General features: G+C 37.2%; 1 protein-coding gene across 1 annotated transcript in view; it reads left to right on the top strand.

Annotated features, from left to right (window-relative positions):
• CRPPA (CDP-L-ribitol pyrophosphorylase A) overlaps positions 1 to 20,357 on the top strand; it is a 206,593-nt gene that overhangs the window by 16,337 nt on the left and 169,899 nt on the right. Inside the window, exon 3 of the mRNA XM_037163912.2 lies at positions 3,283 to 3,432. Within this exon, the coding sequence (XP_037019807.2) occupies positions 3,283 to 3,432 (150 nt within the window). The remainder of the gene's footprint in view (positions 1 to 3,282; positions 3,433 to 20,357) is intronic.

The raw sequence follows: 20,357 nt of genomic DNA, 5'->3' as shown, positions 1-20,357 counted from the left end.
GTTTTGTTTTACTTCATTACTTGAAATTACCAACACCTGTGTATACACGTTCAATGAATTACCTTAAAATTTAGTTGGAGAAGGGGATCAAGACAAGGGTATTCAGGGATTAAAATGAAATTTACCTACCCAACTGTATAATAATATACCTGATCATATTAGGTTTAAGGTAAATGTTACTAGTTTAACTTCCAGGAATTACATTTCAGTGCAGGGTGGGGCAAAAGTGTCTTTACAACTGTGAGTATGTGAAACAGAGTTTAATTCTTGTTTTATTATTTATTAATTATTATATTATTTTCCATACAAATAGCTGTAAACCTACTCTCTGTGTGTAAACCCACTCTGTATGTAAAATGAGGACTCATTCTTTTTTGCTGCATATTCACTTTTAGGAGTATTTTGTAGTATTATAGTAACTTGGACAGAGCTTTTTCTGAAATACCTATATTTCTATATTGAGTAAATAATAGATTCTTTTAACTCATCAAAAAGGAGATTGGAAGTATTCTATTATAAAATATTAAAAATCTTCTTTTTAAAGATTTTATTTATTCATTGTTAGAGAGAGGGGAAGGGAGGGAGAGAGAGAGGGAGAGAAACATCCGTGTGTGGTTGGTTGCCTTTTGTGCGCCCCCAGCCAGGGACCTGGCCTGCAACCCAGGCCTGTGCCCTGACTGGGAAGAGAACCGCAACCTTTCCGTCTGACTGCGCTCAATCCACTGAGCCACACCAGTCAGGGCAAAATATTCAAAATCTTGTAATTGCCAATGATTAGCTTTGAATATAACATATTTACAGAATATGTTATTCTGTAAATATTTACTGAGCCCTTCAATAGAGACAACTCAGCTCACTGAAATTGTAATTAGAAGGCCGGAGGATTGCTGTTGCACATTGTCGTAATCAGCTTGAATGCAGATGCCTGAGGGGGAATGCTTGTTAGCATCTGCTGTGTGGATAGATAAGTATTGTTCAATTTTGCTTTAAAAAGTGAACAAGTAGAGTTGGGATTCATTATCCCGCATTGTATGCTTTATATATCTATGATCATTTCTGTGCACTGACATGTGGAAATACTTTGATAGATTAGTCAGATTAGCCTGAGAGGCAAGTAATCACTGTGGTGCTGAGCTGTTAAGCTTCCATTCCGGGCTTATTATGCTAATTCCCAAGGAGACGGTGTATTTGATAACTTGGGAGTCCTGCTTCGTATCTCAGACTTCTCAGATTGCTATATCTGGGAGGCAGCTAACTGTCATTGTCCATACTTTGGTCATATTTGATGTCTCTCCTTAGATCCTGTGTCTTGCCTTGTGAACAACCACTGCACCACTGCTTTGGAGCTGATGGGTGGGCACGATGACTTGTTTCTTTCAGAGCACTAACCCTTCTTCATCCGCAAGGTGCTGACAAGGGCATTAGAAGACTCACATATTCTCATTCTGCTTCTTCTGCTAGAGAACCCCTGCCTTATGTGTGATCTGGGGCAACAGGTGGCTGGGCCCCAGTATCTCTGCCTCCTGATTCCAGGGCAGGTCCTCACCCTGTAGGTGGGTGTTTCCAGCCTGTGGGCCACACTTGCATTACTTAGCCTCTGTGAGTGACGTGGAGTGGAGTGTGATGGGACGTGTTAGCACTCTGCTTCTCCTACTGGGAATGAGGGGGCAAGGACCCTGTTTTTTGGCTGTGCCTGTCCACACACGAAACTGGGTGTGGAATGAGGAAGGAAACAGATCATGACTTGAGTACCACGGACTCTCTCTGTTCTCACCAAGGTTTAGTAGATTTTCTTTAATAAATGTTTTCTAATTTGCTGAATATCCTTAAGACAGTTTTCTAAGGCTTTTAAATGGTTGTTCTTTAAAAATACTTTACACTAGTTCTAGTTGTTTTGCTGGGGAGGGAATCTGTGGAGCTACTCATGTTGACGAGTTGAATGTCTCATGTTATCTTTTAAATAAATTTTTACTTTGTGGCCTGGCATAAAATTGTCTATAAGTTGTTGCAAAAGAAGTTTGATGTTTGCAAGAAGAAGTTTGAAGTTTGAAGAAGAGTAAAAGAAGTTTTATTCTTAAAAAGCAGTGTGTATGTATACATGTGTGTGCATGTGTTTCTTTCCTGTCTTGTTTTCTAACCCCTACTGATAGGCTTGACCAGTTGGGCTAATTCCTCATCTACCTTACCTACCTTTCACCTACTTGGACATAACTTCCTCCCTGTCACCCCCGGTGGTCTCCTCATTTTTGCTTTTATGCCTATGGTCCAAATTTTTACTTGAGTCACTGGAAATGGCGACACAGTTTGTAAATTATCTACATGACTCATACATTAACTTTGATTTTCAGCCAGTCTCTTGGCTTTTATAAACTAAATTATGGACTCGCTTGCTCACATGTTGGCCTTAAGACCAAATTTGTTGTATTTGTGTATTAGCTTCATGTGCTAAAATCTCCATGTAGCAATTACCTGGAAAGTGGGATATTTTGGGTGACATATGAGGAGGTTTGGTTTAACTGCCTACCACGAGAACTGTATTTCAAGGCTACTTCTCCAAGGCAGAGAAGCCTTGTTTGGTAATGACCTCTGAGATCTTCCAATGAGACTGTATTACAGATAAAGGTAAAAATGATCAGATATGAAGGTGTGACTTTTTAAAAGGTTAGATGCATCTATTAATGAGACAACTTTTATCAGAGCAATGGATATTAATGTTTTGCCTGAGTTGGCACTCCACCGATGCTATGTTTGAAAGGAATTTTTTTTCACAGGAATTAGAGCAAGAACATAAATTTATTGTTACACGGGTTGTTGTTGAGTCTCATTTTGGGGATCTTAGGGAACATGTCTGTTTCCTTAATTATCTAATGCGTAAACCCAATCTTTAGAAGGCATACTAATTAGTAATTTATGTATTCCCTTTTCGGTTCTTTCATTGTAGTGTTTTTCTTTCTCCCATCTTCAGGGAATACTCAATTATATCTTTGCATCCCCTTTTGATACTTGACTTCTATGGCCTGTATAAAAAGGATTTTCATCCTATGATGAAGAAAATTTTCTGCCTCTTAGCACATGGAACTGTAATATTATGAGATTGGCTTTTTGAACTGACATGGTTTGATTTATGAACCAAATTAAGTTATTCAAATATTTTCTTGAGGTAGTTTATTGAAGGTATGAATAGGTCTGCTTTCAGAAATAAGAGACAGAGTTTGGAATTTTACTTTAACATATTGTCTAAGTGAAATAAATATGTTATTTGTCTTTTTGCTCGTCGTTTAGGCAGCAGGAGCCGTTAGACCTCTTGTGTCCACCGTCATCAGTCCATCCCCCGACGGTTGCTTGGACCACTCACTGGAACGTGCCCGACACAGAGCAAGTGAGATGCCCCAGGCTTTTCTGTATGATGTGATCTATGCAGCATATCAGCAGGTAAGAATTCTGGCTTTAAAAAAAAAGATTTTACTTACTTACTTTTAGAGAGAGGGATAAGCGGGGGCAAAGAGTGGGAGAGAAACTTTGATGTGCAAGAAAAACATTGACTAGCTGCTTCTCCCACTCCCCAAACTGGAAACTGGGTTGGCCTGCAATCCAGGCATGTGCCCTGATGGAGAATTGAACCAGTGACCTTTTGCTTTTGTGGGGCAATGCCCGACCAGCAAAGCCACATGGTCAGGGCAGAAATTCTGGCATTTTAAAAAAGCTGCTGTGTTGGGGGTCACTAAGACCACCCCTATGTTTGGAGATTTTTGTAGAAGAACTCATGCAACTCAGTATATAGTTGTACACATGCCTTAAATTGATTACAGTGAAGTAGTGAGGATGCACGGCCGATTCTGTGGGAAAGAGACATAGACAGAGTGTGGAGGAATCCACGTGCTGGTTTCATTATGCTCACCCCCTTTCCTGAAGGGTAACCCAAAGACTGCCTTCCTCTGAGCATCAAAAATGCAGCAACATGTACAGTGTGTCTCCCCAGGGAAGCCCATTAGAGACTTGGTGTCCAAGGTGGTTAGTAGGGTAGGTCACGTAGACATCCCACCTACCACATTAAACGGTTCCAGATTCCCAGGAGGAGAACAGGTATTTAACATAAATCATACTGTTTATGCAAACGGTCTCAGCTCAGAGAGCCACACTTATCAGTTAGTTAACCGTTCACTGGGAATGCTGCCAGAGCCAAAGTCCCAGATGCTGGCGGAGGGCTCACCTAGCTGACAGGTGTTTCTAAGTTACAGCCTTCTCAGGCCTGATGCGGCAGATTTTCTGTGCAGCTGTGTAGACATTTTGGCTAATTAAAACTCAAAGGTAAGTTCTTTCAAAACATCAAATAATTTATTCATGTTTTAATTATCCCGGATTACCTTTGTTTTGTTTTTTATCTTTTGGAAACATTTTGTACCTATGTAAATTTTACTGCCATTAATTTGCAAGTTTATTGGTTAAACAGTTATTGAATATCAGTCATTAGGCTTGTCAGAAACTTGTTAATGAAATGTAACTTAGAGACTAACCCAGTGCTCGCTTGATGTTAGACAACAGTATATATGAGATAATGGTACTATGAATATTGACATTTAACATAACAGAAAAATACTACATATTTTGGCTAGAAGGTAGTTAATCACATATGTACATTAAATTATGACAATCTTGACTATGAGTTACTGTTTAAAAGTGAGATTATATAAATTAGAATTTGTTTTAATGATATGAATCGTCAGCCATGGTTTATATTGTATTCTTAAAATAATGAATTTGAAGTATAGGAATTTGTCTGTATTTTTTCATTAATCCTATAATTGTTATGCTACTATGAATATCTTTTTTTATTCAAATATCATCTTTTATAGCCTAAACCTTGCTGAGCTAGACTACATTTCCCATCTTTTTTTAAATTAATGAAAGAATTTATTTATTCTTCTATAAACATTTATATTAGGAAGAATAAATATATGATAGCTATATTTTAGACAAAAATTTGAATATAATCTCACAGTCTTCACAGTAAAGCATCACTTTTTTCAATGTTGTTTGCTGGAGAATTAAGCCCTAATGCACTGAGGCACTGGTTCTCAAATACAAGTTTCTTCTTTTCTGGAACTGACTGCTTACTTATCTTGCTATATATCCCTTAATACTAGGTAAATTATCACTTCCCTGCTCCCCTCCCCCTTCTCCAGACTAGATTAGGTCAACACAATATATGTTTTCCCAGTGCCCTGTTTTTCTGCCCACCATCAAAATTATAACTAATTATTTAGGAAATCGTTTTTAAAATGTGTGACTCCCTGCTAGACTCTGGGCCCTGAGAGGCAAGACAGTCTCTGTCTTGTTCTTAGCAACCTGCCTGATAAATTGTTAGTACCAAACACATGTATGTTCAGTGGGAAAACATACAAGATGTGTGTGTGTATATATGTTCTTGTTCTTCCCTCTGCCTGGGCCACTTTCTCCAGATAATCATGCTGGTTGTCTCCGTTCTTCACCTGGGTCCTTGTGCACACGTCACCTTCTCTGGGAAGCTTGCCTTTCTAATGTTATGTGAAATAACATCCTCTATCTTGTATTTCTTTGTTCTGCTTTAGTTTTCCTTGTTTGATATCACTTTTTGACAAACCCATGTCTCTGGCAGGTATTTGTCTCTCCCCACTACTAGTATGTCAGTTCCACGGGTACAGGGACATTTCTTATCTCTAGCATCTGGAAGAGTTCGTAGCTGACATGAGGTTCTTAATACTATAAAATCAATGAATTTTACACACACATACAAATGTGTATGTGTAAGTATATACATACTTATATGTTAATGCTAATGTCAGTTATTATATAAAAAGCTCTGCATGGGGATAATATATTCACATATGTGTATGTTTATAAATTCTTCCTAGAACCTTTAAGAAAATCATCTGAACAATTGCTAGAAGTATGGGCAAACATTTGTGTATAAAATTGTTAGTGGCAGCATTTCTGTAGGTGTGAAATTTTATGCAGCCTATATTTCTAGAGATCAATTAGTGATAATCATTGATAAAACTTTTAAAGGGTCACTTAAAGTTTGTGTTTTTGTGGAATTTCTGGGAATGCAAATGCTCATGAGGGAATGTTATATTAATGATATAACATAATGATACAAAATTATATTAATAACTATATAAAATATATCTTATACCCTTATATGTCTAAATATATATAGAAAAATTAATTGCATAATTCATTACTGAAATGTTATTAATGTTTATGTCTGGGTTGACATTAATTTAAAAGTCATTAAAAATCTAAAGGTATAGTAGAAATATAAGGTATATAAATACTTAAGTATTATTTTTAATGCTTTTTGGGCTTTTTTGTATAAATAGGTATTTATTGGTTTTTGTTGCTTAAAATCATCTAAAAAGTTTTAATGACATGTTATGAGTTTTCTAAAAGAAAATACTGCTAAATTACATACTATCAAATTCAATAGTAAAAATTATAGTCTCTAGGAACATGGGGGCAACCCCAGAAATCAGTCCAGAGAATTAATACATATTAAATATTTAAATATGTAATTATTTTATGCAGTCTTAGGAAAAAATAAGAATTTTTTTGTAGAAACAAGCTTTCAAATTACATAAATGCATTTCTTGAGAAAATTGGCATGGTGGTCACAGATGGCATTTGGAACTTTGTTCTTTAGGGACCTGCATAATTTCTAACCCTTAAGTTTTTAGGTTCTTCTCAGAAAGTGGATTTTAGAACATAACTTGTTAATTTAGTTTGCTTGAAAGATACAGCAGGACTCAACCAGTGAAAGAGTTCTTCAGTTGTTAATTATGTACATTTTGGTTTGATATCTTAGAATTTACTGTGGGAATATTTAATAATGAAATACTACAGCTTCTCAATCTCCATTATAAGAGTATTTTCTTTCAGTGCCCATTTAACTTGGAAGGAGAAAAACATCCTTAAGAAACCACATTCAAAACAAACCCATTATTAAAGATTCCTGTTACATTGGTCTTCTGGTACAACAATATCGTAATCATAATATTAAATGAGTACGACGGGAATTTCCTTTGGTAATGCCTCTACCCATGTGCATTAGAATCAATGGAACTCATATCCTGTAATGAGTGCTAACACATTGGGCTTTAAGTGCTGAGTTCACAAGAAACCAGTCATGAAGTAGGAATGTTATGAAGAGTGTCTTTTTTTTATAACCATAAGCATTACAATTTTCAGAGGTTTTATTGTCATTTTACAGAGTGTAGTTTCCCAAAGGAGGGGACTTTGTGAATGTTTAGTTGGGCCCCACTGGATTCGAAAGTGATTAGGAAAAGCCTCAGAGGACAGTCTCAGAAGAAATCTCATGTTACATGGGATTTTGAAAAGGACACGTAGGAAGGGATAGGAGGAGAGCACAAATCATCTTTTGACAAATGGAGAATTGAAGACTGGACAAGAATGAAAAGATCATCAGGGGGAAGATTGAGTGAACGAAGGAAGAAAATGTGAAGAAAGGGAGCGAAAAGGAGAAAGAAATAAGGGTTTTAAAGATAAAGCTTCCGGCATCCTAAAAAGCTGACTGGTTAGGACCATCATTTTGCCTCTCATAAATTTTAGCTGCAAAGCCAGATAGCAAGATACACGGTCATTAATGAACCATGATCTCTGTATTATTTATTATACTTTATAAGATAAAATAAATTCACAACTTTCTGGTGCTGTCGAAGGGTTATTTAAGCATTTGCCAAAGTCATGCTTTTTCCTATTTGTCGTATTCCTCATTTTTTTAAAATCCTATTCCCTTGTTGTCTACCCTGCCATTATGCTTTCTTTACCAGTTTTTCTAGGTAGGCTCATACAGGCAGATCATTTTCCTGGTCCCAATTTTGGAGAAATTCAAAAGCGTTGTGGAAAAAAATACATTTTGTGGCACTGGCAGGGACTTCCTTTGAGAATGATATCTTCACCTCCAGAAATTTCTTAATAGTTGACAATTATAAATTATTTTTGTTCTTTATTTACTTTATGTGTATGATACCAGTTATAAATGATTTTTACAAACTAGCCTTTCTCTGAATCTTCTACAATTGACAGTGGTTTTAAAACTGCTCCATCAAGTCTTATCTAAATAGGTTTTAAGGAAAATAAATCTTTTGACAGCTTTCCTCCTGTCCTTCTTGTTCACCTTGATCAACGTGCCACATCACAAATCATTGCAGGTGATCTTTTTCACCCTCAAAGCAGTCCATATTGGTCTACAGCCTTAGGACCTCAGGTGGCCCTGGAAGGTTCCAGGGTAAAAGATGTCAGTTAGCATGGCATAACTATGTTCCACTACCCAGAACTCCGGCCTGTGGAGCTCATGACTTAGTTTTATCACCACACCTGCCTTTTGCCCTATAGGATCTGTTGTTGGTGTATGTGATTTCTTTTACTTTTCATTAAAAAGAAGCAGACAAACAAGGAACAAGAAACACATCTCCGTTTTGGGCTTTACCTCCTCCTCACTGGCATTTACTAATCCCTAAATGCCTGATGATTTATGGAAACTATTGAAATTCGTGTTCTTACACCTTGATGTGTTTTAACCTTAAAATTATCTTTGTTTTATTTATTTTTAATTAAATTTGTTGGGGTGACATAGGTTAATAAATAACATTATATAGATTTCAGGTTATAATACAACACCTGTATATTCTATTCTGTGCTCACCACCTGAAGTCTCTAGATCCTTTAATTACTTTGTATTTCACCCCATTTATTCTTTTCATCTTCCTCCTCCCCCCACTATCTTCTGTATCTATGAGTTTGTTTTATTTTTGTTTTTTTCCTTTCTGTTTTGTATCCCACATATGTGTGAAATCATATAGTTCCCGTCCTTCTTCACCTGCCTTGTTTCACTTAGCATAATACTCTCAAGATCTGTCCACATGACTGCAAATGCAAATATTTTACTTTTTAATGGCTGAGTAGTATTCCACTGTATACATATTTACCATACCTTTATTTAGTCATCTGCACATTTGGGTTGTTTCCATGCATTGGCTACTATAAATAATGCCTCAGTGAACACAGGGGCTTATATGCCTTTATGAATATGTTTTTTCAATTTCTTCAGGTAGATAGCCAGGGAGGAACTGCTTACTAATGTGGTCATTCTATTCTTAATTTTTGGAAGAGCCTCCCTACTGTTTTTTACGGTGGCTGTGCCAGTGTACATTCCTACCAGCAGTGTATGAGGGTTCCTTTTCTCTACATCCTCTCCAACACTTATTTCTTGTCTTACTGACAGCAGCCATTATAATGGGTGTGAGGTTCTGTCTCAGTAGGGTTTTGATTTGCATTTCCTTCATGATTAGTGGTGCTGGGCATTTTTTCATATATTGGTTGGCCATCTGTATGTCTTCCTTAGAAAAGTACTTATATTCATGTCCTCTGCCCAATTTTTAATCAGATTGTTTTTTGTTGTTGCATTGTGTTCATATATTTTGTATATTAGCCCCTTATTGGTGGAATACTTTGCAGATATCTGTTCCCATTCAGTTGGCTGGATTGAAAATTATTTTAACATGTATTCCGAGGCACATTGAAGTGCAAATATGTCACTTTGTTCCCTCTGTTTTGTTTGGACCTTAGGTGTATAGGATTAAGTTGATGCTCCTGCTCAGTTTATGGTCAGCTACTATTGTTTAGTATTCTAGTCACCTCTTTTCATATTTAAAAAAAAATGTATGTTTTTCTTTCATATACAAGATCTTACTCTTCTGCTGCCAGAAAAATCTTTTCTGTTGCATTTAATGCTTATGCTCTTAATAAACATGTCATATATATTTCTAGATATATGTATTTTCCTAGAATGTATCATGTTATACTCTTGAAATATACATAAAATACTTTAATTTTTATTTAGCATTATTTGTGAGACTATCCATGTTGATGAATCTAAGGCTCATTTGGTACTTCTTTTTTTTTTAAGATTTTATTTGTTTATCTTTAGAGGGGAAGGGAAGGAGAGAGGGAGAGAAACATCAATGTATGGTTGCCTTTCTTGTGTCCCCTGCTGGGAACTGGCCTGCAGGGAACCGGTCTGCAACCCAGGCATGTGCCCTGATTGGGAATCGAACCGATTGTCTGGTTCGCAGGCCTGTGCTCAATCCACTGAGCTACACCAGCCAGGGCTGGTACTTCTTGATTAGTTCATGGTTTTTAATCATTTGCATAGACTACATTTTATTTATATATGTCTTTTTGATAGACACCTACATTGCTTGTTACCACAAATGTAGAAATGAATATCCTAATGGATGTCATTCTATAAGCATAGTAAGCAAGGGTGTGCAAGAGTTTCTCTGGGGTATTATCAAGGAATGGAATTCCCAGGTTGTAGGGTACACAGTTCTTAATTTCTTTAAACCACTATCAGGTTTCTTTCCAGAATGACGCTACCAGTGTGAGTGAGATCCCACTAGCAGTGAAGTGGGGGGTCATTGGTTTTAGTGTCAACCACATCTCCTGTAGTTTGGAAGTGCTGTAACCTACTAATTTTTGTCAATCTGATAGACATGTACTGGTCTATGTTTTAATTTGAATTTATTTGATTGCTACTGAGGATTATACATGTTTTACATTTCTCTGTGTTAATTTCATAATGATGCTTATTAATATCTTTGTTCATTTTATTTTGAGTTTCTTGTTGATTTGGTGGAGTGTTTTTTGTATGCTAGATAATATTCTTTCTTAGTTTTACATGTTACAAATATCTTCTTTGTCTAAAATTTGTGTGTTAATGTTATCTTTAATATTCTTCATTTTGATGCAACCACATTTTGTTCATTTAAGGTCTTAAGAAGTTTGTTCCTACATTGTTTTAAGTCTTTGTTAATTATTTCCCAAACTGTCTGTTTCAGCAAATGTTCCCTAGCAAACCGAGCCTTAGGCAAGTCTTCAGTACTGACTGATGCGAGGTCATGTACAGTGAATCCTCACTTACATTGTCTATCAGTCCTTGGAGAATGCGACTTTAAGTAAAATGAGATGTACCTGAACCAGTTTGACCATAGGTTAACTGATATAAACAAGAGTTAAATTCCACAGTGTATGTCTGGTCACAAATGCATCTATCACCAAACTTCTAAATAAAGACCCAAGAACACTTCTAATATTAGGCATTGAAATAAATGTGTTATACATAATTGAAGAAAGATTAATAAAAACAAGTAATATATTTCCTTTCCAGTTTGCTGATTTCAGTTCGGGCTCCCAGCTGACCAGAGCCTTTCCTGGCAGCACAGGGTGCAAGGTGGGAGCCCACCCTGCAGGGCACACTCACACTCACACTCACACCCACACACACTCACATGGGGACAATTTAGACATGCAAATGCACCTCACATGCATCGATTTGGGACGTGAGGGTAAACTGGAGTACCCAGAAAACACCCATGCAGACATGGGGAGAACGTGGAAACTCCACACTGGCAGTAGCTACAGCCAGGAACCATCAACATTTGAACAAAATACTATTAAACAAAATCACATTATTAGAGGACCTTCTATATTGCCAATCTGACCACCACTTCACAAAGAACACACTCTGGTCACTTCATCACACAGGACATATCCAGACAGGTTTACACAGAACTATTTGTATATTCCCTTTCAATAGACTCTTCTAATAGATGAATTCATCTGCCATCTCTCTAGGTTAAAGTTACTCCCACAAAGAGTGAACTCTAGTTTGTGCCACGCAGCCCATTAACTCTCAAGGGAAGGCAATTTTATGACTTAATACTATGGTGCTGAGTCCAGAGGTAGCTCCAGGGAAAAGCCAGAGACTCTGGCTTACGACCTATAGCATCATGTGGGCCCACATGTGGTTGGTCACTTTGGTGGCATGGGGAGTAAGTATGAGACCAAGAGAATAGAGGTCAGGCATAGTTGTGACTGGTACATTATTTACTGGCCTTTATTAGTTTTATATAATTTTGAAATCTGTTCAGTTTCTGTCAACTAGAATCTCTTATTAGAATGTTTTAAATTACAAATTAATTTAGGGATTGGCATCTTTAAATAGTAAGTTGTCTCTTATTTGTTTATTTTTGCTTTTGTTTCCCTTGCCTGGGTAGATAGATCCAATAAAATATTGCCATGAGTAATGTCTCAGATTTTACTGTCTGTTTTCTGTTATGAGTTTTATGGTTTTGGCTCTAACATTTAAGTCTTTGATCCATTTTGAATTTATTCTCATGTATGGTGTAAGAAGGTGTTCTAGTGTCTAATTTCCCCAACACCATTTATTGAATAAATTACCTTTAGTCTATTCTATGCACTTGCTTCCTCTGTTGAATGTTAATTCAACAGAGGAGTTAATAGACTACAATGGTGTCGGTTTATTTCTGGGCTCTCTATTCTGTTCCATTGATCTATGTGTCCATGTTTATGTATCAGGCTGTTTCAGGCTGTATCAGGCTGTTTTGATTACTATGGCTTTATAGTATAGTTTGATATTAAGTAGTGTGATTCCTCCAACTTTGTTCTTTTTTTTCAGTATTGTTACTATGTTGGGACTTTTATGGTTTCATATAAATTTTTGAAATATTTGTTCTAGTTCTGTTAAATATGACATTGAGATCTTGATAGGAATTGTGTTGAATCTATAGATTGCTTTGGGTAGTACATACATTTTAATGATGTTAATTCTTCCTATCAATGAACATGGTATGTGCTTCCACTTATTTGTATCTTCTTTCTCCAGTGTCTTGTAATTTTTTGAGTACAGGTCCTTTATATCTTTGGTTAGGTTTATTCCTAGATATTTTATTCTTTTTGTAGCAATCGTGAGTGGGATTATTTTCTTAATTTCCATTTCTGTTAGTTCATCAAACTAAAAACTTTTTCCACAGCAAAGGAGATCATCAAGAGAATAAAAAGACAATCCAAAAAATGGGAGAACATATTTGCCAATACATCTGATAAGAGATTAATATCAATAATTTATAAAGAGCTTATAAAAGTCAACACCAAAAAAACCCCAACCAAATTTAAAAATGGTCAAAGGACCCGAATAAACACTTATTCAAGGAGGACATACAGATGGCCAATAGAGATATGAATAGATGCCCAATGTCACTAATCATCAGTGAAATATAAATGAAAAATACTTTGAGATATCATCTCACACTTGTCAGAATGGCTATCATCAATAAATCAACAAACAACAAGTTTTGGCAAAGTTGTGGAGACAGGGGAACACTTTTGCACTGTTGGTGGGAATGCAGACTGTGGAAAGCAGCATGGAGATGTCTCAAAAAATTAAAAATGGACCTGTCTTCTGAGCCAGCAGTCCTTTTGGGAATATATCCAAAGGAACCCAGAACACTAATTTGAAAGAACATAAGCACCCCTATGGTCATTGCAGCATTATTTACAGTCACCAGTATATGGCAGCAGCCCAAGTGTCCATCAGTAGATGAGTGGATAAAACAACTATGGGGCATTTACACAATGTAATTCTACTGGGCCGTAAAAAAGAAGAAAATTTTACCCTTTGTGACACTGTGGATGGGCCTGGTGAACATTATGCTAAGTGAAACAAGCAAGTCAGAGAAAGGAAAACACCACATGATTTCAATCACATATTAATTAGATTCATATGGAATCTAATGAACAAACTGAACTAACCAGGAAGATGGGGACAGACTCATAGAGAACAGGATGATGGTTGGGGTGCAGGGGAGGTGAGGGGGTGGAGGGATTGAGCCAAAAGGAAAAAGGACTCATGGACATGGACACCAGTGTGGTCATTGCTGAGGGAGGGGGTATAAGGGGGATAAATGATATGCAAACATACAATAAAAATTACATAAAAATAGTAAATTGTCTAATTTATTAATATAGTATGGCTCAATTATTCAGATCTTTCATCCTTTGAAGGATTTTTACTTTGTTATCTATCACATATCATTTATTAGTAATTCTTAGATTATACATATGAGCTACTGTAAACTATTTTGTATTATGTTTTCCAATTTGTATTTGTTACTATGTGTTATGTTCCCTCAAACTCCCTTTGGAGGATTGAGCTTATAACAGGATGCATTGAACTCCATTTTTAAGTTCGTACTTGAATTCTTTTTTACATAAATAATCTTACTGTATGGTAATACTGAGTCATCTCTGTGTTTTTGAATCTTTATTTTTCTTTTATCATTGCTTTTGGCAAGGACCTCTGGTATCATGCTGTAGAATAGAAAAGATAACAAAGTATGTTTTCTGAGTTCTGTTATTAAAGGGTTTATAGCTAACTTCTTAAGTATAATGTTCGTAGGAGGTCTTTTTTGATAGCTCTTAACAACTTAAATTAATCTTTATTTTCCAGAGAGACCTCTTTTGCAAAATCACAAATAATAAGTATATTATGCTTTTTGAAATCTTACTTCCTATATGTAATAAGGTCATTGTGTGATTTTTATGTTCAGTCTAATAATGTGGTAAATTAACATTATAGATTTACTGATGTTGAGCCATCTTTGATTCTGGGGTGCACACTACTTGATACATTTTTTATGATATTTTATTTAGCTGCCTAATATTTTATTTGGTATTTTCCCTCCATTTATAGTAAAATTGTCCTCAATTTTTTTTGTGCTGTTCTTATTTGGTTTTCTTAGCAAGACTATATTAATCTTAAAGAATCAGTGGGTAATTTTTCTGTTTAAAAATTTCTGTAATAATACTTATAAGAAATACAGTATTTATTGTTTAAATTTGGATAGAACTTCCCAGGAAAACTGTCTAAACTTGGAGACTTTTTAAGAGGAATAGGGTTAGAATAGCACTTTTTTTCCCCTTCTATTTTTTTTTAAGGAAGCTTCTTATTGTTTTCTTTAGAGGCTACACCATTTTACATTCCCACCAATAGTATGGAAGAGTTTTAATTTCCAATTTCTCCACATTTTGCCCACACCTTATCTGTATCTATCTATCTACCTACCTATTTTGGTAATATCCATCCTAACTGGTGTGATACTGATTTAGCTATTTGGGGTGATTATGCACTCTTTGATCTTACTGACTCTGCTCATATTTCTCCCTTATCTTCCTTATGTTTTCACTGTCTCTCATAGTACCTTAAATCTAGTGGATGTATAATACATGTTATTGTGAGAATTTTAAAAAAGCCACGAAGACTTTTTATGTATAAAATGTGGAATGCTGTTGGAGACAGCTATGCATGTTTTCCTTAGTACTATAGAGTAGAACATTGGACTTACTGTAGAAACCTTAGAGAAAAATACTGCCTATTTTTTCATACTGTTACCCCAGTTCACACTTGCTCTCTAGAAATTATGTCTTAAAAATATGTGAACATGTCTTTACCTGTGTAGACAATTTTTAAAAATGCATCGTGGGTGCATTTCAGTTCTAAGTGTCTGTATGAACAACAGAAAATGAAAGATGAGGCAAACGGAAGACACAGAATCATACTGGAGAGAGGATGTCAACAATAATAGGGTTATTACTTTCTGCTTGTGGTTTGCCCTGAGTTCATGGTATTGAATTGGAAAAACAAGATCTTGGAACACCCTTCTACAGTCTGGTAGATTACTGGAAATCTCTTCTATGTTTGCACTTTTCTGGTGAGAAAGTTGAAGGTGGGGAAAGGAATGTGTGGGAAGAGGCCTACAATGGAAAACTTACTCTGTCAGGAGCAGCAGGGCCTCTTGGAGTTGTCAAGTGCTTTTTGTTTTATGTTCTAAAAACCCTGATCTCTCTGTTGCAGAATTTGGCAAGAAAAGCTGCTTTTTAAAAATAAACAGAAATGAACCGAGAGGCATAATGTGAGTCTCTTCTTGATTTTTTTTAACTCTATCTCCAAGAAGGTACTGACGTCTTCTGAAGGGTAGTCAGGAGAGGGTAGGGGGTATAGGGAAGTTTGAGAAGTTACAAAGATGGACGCTGAACATTTATACATAAGTGGCCATCAAATTCTAGGCTTTGTGTGTGGCCAGTGCTGACAGACACTAGTACCCAGGTAGTCCTTCTAACTCATCCCCTTGCCAAGGGTGACAGAGCTGTAGGTCACCACACGACTCCCTGATCACTTGAACTATTGTGTACTAGCAAAGAGATACCATTATTTAAAGGGAAGAAATAAGGTTCACAATAAAAACGTTTTATTTCACTTGTATGCTAAGTGAGGTGTGGGTTCATCCAGAATCAGGTCATAAAATACATTTTGATTTCACTTTCACTTTGTCCTTTTATGTTGATTGATGCAATTATGCATTAGCATCGTGGTGGTAACTTCAGCAGTTCATGGCTAAAACAAAACCTATCTTCTAGGCAGATCAAAGAACTTCAACTCTTTTACTTTAGAAAAATTGTAGAATGATGAAAAAAGTATAGTGAGCTATTTTGAGGATATATTATACCTTATAATGAAGAAATATGGGTTTTAAAATTTATATAACTTTATTCTTTATTCATACCTTTTTACATACTGTGTCTGTTGTGTTAAGCAGATGAATTAATGAAAAATTTTTCTTGTGTATATGTGCTATTTAGCTATGGTGGAAATTGCTGTGCCAGTTTGGTTAAATTGAAAACTATTTCTCTTGATTAAATTTACCAAAAGAGCCATATGAATGAAATTTATTTATTTATTTTTAAATTATATTTTATTGATTAGTTATCACAGTTGACCTGATTTTTTCCCCTCTCTGTCACCCTCCACCCAGCACCTCCCACGCCCTCAGGCAATCCCTATACCATTGTTCACGTCTGTGGGTCATGGGCATAAGTTCTTCGGCTACTCCATTTCCCATACTGTATTTTACATCCCCATGGCTATTATTCTGTAACCACCTATTTTTTTTTTCTTCTTAATCCCCTAACCTCTTCACCCTTCATCCCCCTCCCACTTGGAAACCATCGAAATGCTCTCTGTGTCCATGATTCTTTCTCTGTTCTCGTTTGCTTAGTTTGTTTTTTAAATTCAGTTATTAATGTTGCATCCACCAACGCTAGAGACAAATTGTCAGAAACTTTCAGGATTCAGAGATGTTATTTTTTTATTGGCCAAAGTTTTAACCTGCGCAGGGGCGGACCCTCAGAGTGTCCGGAGTCACGGTGCTTGTAAGAGCTGCAAAGGAGAGCTGCGCTAAGCGCTTACAGCTAAGTCTTTTTATAGACGCGAGCAAGCAAGCATTGTATAGAAGCAAATGTGGCTGTTAGCTACTGGCTACTCGGGTGGCGCGAGCATGACCTGAGCTTTCTGGGTTTTGAGTAATGGAAAAATTTTAATCTAGACACTTGAACAGGTGGTCCTCTACTTGTTCAGCCCCACTGGTTTTGTAGTTCCGCCTTCTCCACTCCCTATGTTCTTTCTTAACTTCCTTGTGGTTTCTGTCTCCAGGCCAAATCTTTGTAAGGCAGTCTCTATTTTACCCTCTATTTTTCTGGTTTCAACGATTAATAGGTATGTGTTTATTGCCATTTTATTGTTCACAGTTTTGATCTTCTTTTCACTTAAATAAGTCCCTTTTACATTTCATATAGTAATGGTTAGGTGATGGTGAACTCCTTTAGTGTTTTCTTATCTGGGAAGATAAGAAATCTTTGTCTGCCCTTTGATTTGAAATTATAGCTTTGCTGGGTAGAGAAATCATAGCTGTAGCATTCAAAACCCTGCTTTTCAGGATTTTGAATATTTCTTGCCAATTCCTTCAAACAAAGCCTGCAAAGTTTCTTTAGAGAAATCTTTAGCTGACAATCTTACTAGAGTTCTCCTGTAGTTAAGTACTTGCTTTTAACTTGCTGCTTTTAAGATTCTCTATCTCTAACCTTTGGCAATTAATTATGAAGTGTCTTGAAGTCAGCCTTCTTTCATCCATCTTGTTTAGGGTTCTCTGTGTTCCCTAGACTTGCATGTCTATTTCCTTTACCAAATTAGGGAAGTTTTCTTTCATTATTTTTTCAAATAGATTTCTAGTTTTTCACTCTTTCTGTTTTCCTTTTGGTACCCCAATGATGCAAATGTTGGACCTCTTGAAGTTACCCCAGGGTCTACTTATACTCATTTTTGGTGGGGGGATTCTTTTTTCTTCTTGTTGTTCTGATTTGTTGCTTTTTGCTTCCTTATGTTACAAGTCATTGATCTGACTCTTGGCTTCATTCATTTACTGTTGTTCCCTGTAAATTTTTTTTTAATTTCAATTAGTGTATCCTTTGTTTCTGACTGGATCTTTTTTATGCTATTGAGATCCCCCTTAAATTCTTTGAGCATCCTTAAAACCAGTGTTTTGAACTCTGCATCAGATAGATTGCTTATCTCCATTTTGTTTAGCTCTTTTTCTAGAGTTTTGCTATGTTCTTTCATTTGGGCCATATTTCTTTGTCTCCTCATTTTGGCAGCCTCCCTGTGTTTGTTTGTATGTATTAGGTAGAGCTGCTATGACTTCCTGTCTTGGTAGCATGGCCTAATGTAGTAGGTGTTCTGTAGGATCCAGTGACACAGCCTCCCTTATCACTCAAGCTGGTACTTGAGGGGCACCTTTCTTATCGCTGAGTACATCCTCCTCTTATAGTTGTGTCTTGGTTGCTGTTGGCAGATCAGTGTAGAGATTTACCAGGCTGGTCAGTGCAAGGACTGGTTCTGACCACTGACCACCAACCTCTACCCTTTGTGGAGGATCAGCTGTGCAGGGTGGTGGTGCTCCAATGTGATCTGTTACTGTCCACTTGGTGAGCAGGCCCTAGGGCTTTCTGGGTGGTGGAGACCAAGACCAATCCCCACCTGAGTTTTGCCCGGGGCCACCCTGCTTAAGCTATAACGCAGTCTGAAATAGCTGCTATTCATGCTGGGCTTGGAGATCCCCAGACCAAGCCAGGTTGTGAATTTAGGCTGGCTACTGATCTTGTCTGGCCTGGGGCCACTTAGCAAGAGATATGAGGGATGGGAACTCACTGAGGCCAGCTGTTGCTTGTTTGATAGGATTTAGAAAGTTGTGAAGCATAAATGTAGACCAGCCATGGATATGGAAAACTCACTGTTAACTGCTGTAAATTGGGTGGGATGAAGCCTTAGGGGATCTCCAGGGCGGAGCAAACAGTGTCAGCCATGTTGATGGCGTCTCCGATTAGGTACCTGTCAGCTCTGTGGCTCTATAGGGTGAGGGGTCAGAAAAAGAACAGTGGTCTCTGCCTGCCTTTATGTCTTGGAGAAAACTGTCCCTGAGCTATTGCCTTGATGCCAGGCATTCAGTTCCTCCATGTATGCCGATGGTGGTTTCCATGCTGGAGCTCAGAGGGTGTGAGTCTGAGTGAGTCCATATATAGGTTCTTTAAGAAGAACTGCTTCAAATTCCAGAAGTTTCTTCTGGTTTTTGCAGCCAGAAGTTGTGGGGACTCTTCTTCATGGAACTGGAACCCTGGGCTGGGGAGCCTGTTGTGGGGCTGGGACTCTTCACTCCCAAGATATCCTTTTCACATTTTTATCCACCACATGTGAATGTGGGACCAGCTCATTCCATGTCTTTGCCCCTTCTACCAGTCTGGATGGATGTGGTTTCTTTAATTCTGTAGTTGTCAGACTTCAAGTCAACCCAATTTCTGATGTTTCTGAGTGATGGTTATTTTATAATTTAATTGTAATCTTAATGTCGTTGTGCCAGGAGGCGAGCTGTGTTTACTTATGCTGCCATCTTGACCAGAAGTCTATGTGAGTGAAATTTAGAAGGCTGAAGTAAAGCAGAAACCATTTTCTCTTAATGTCTTTTTACTGTTAGATAAAGCGACAACCAGGCACAAGGTGTCTGATGGGTTCCAGCTTTTCCTTGCCATCTCATTGTCCCCTTGAATGCTAGAACTATTGACTATGACTAGCTATGGTTAGCTATGGTTCATTACTGGATACTTGGCCCAGGACCCATTCAGGCAGCAGCTACATGGTTGTAACTGTTTCTCCATGTCTTTCCCCCTCAAGGTCTCCGTTTAATGGCTGGATGTGCTCGTCTAGCAAGCTTGACTAGTCAATGATATCTTCTCTAATTCTTCAGCCAGCTCTTCCCGTCTACACCTTCCCCAGTGACACACCTGTAAAAGTCTAATTTCTATGACCCCTATCACCTATCACTTACTGTGGCTCTGCTCTCAGACTGGCACATCATCTAATTCAACTGGGGTGTTGTGTACATCCTGTGTCCCCTTACCTGTTGTACCAGCAATCCTGACTGTTTTTTACCATCACCAAATGACACTGTTTACCTTCATTTTTACCTAAAAAATAATACATTTTTAGAAGATATGCCTCTTTCTTAAAAAGGAAAATTTTACGTGGTGTTCGGTGCCAAAGTTGAGTTTGTAATACA

The sequence above is a fragment of the Artibeus jamaicensis genome, unplaced genomic scaffold, assembly GCF_021234435.1.
Source record: "Artibeus jamaicensis isolate MK-2021 breed Jamaican fruit bat unplaced genomic scaffold, CSHL_Jam_final contig_923, whole genome shotgun sequence".
Classification (NCBI taxonomy): domain Eukaryota; kingdom Metazoa; phylum Chordata; class Mammalia; order Chiroptera; family Phyllostomidae; genus Artibeus; species Artibeus jamaicensis.
The sequence above is the reverse complement of the archived record's forward strand: the minus strand, read 5'-3'. Positions and strand labels throughout refer to the sequence as shown.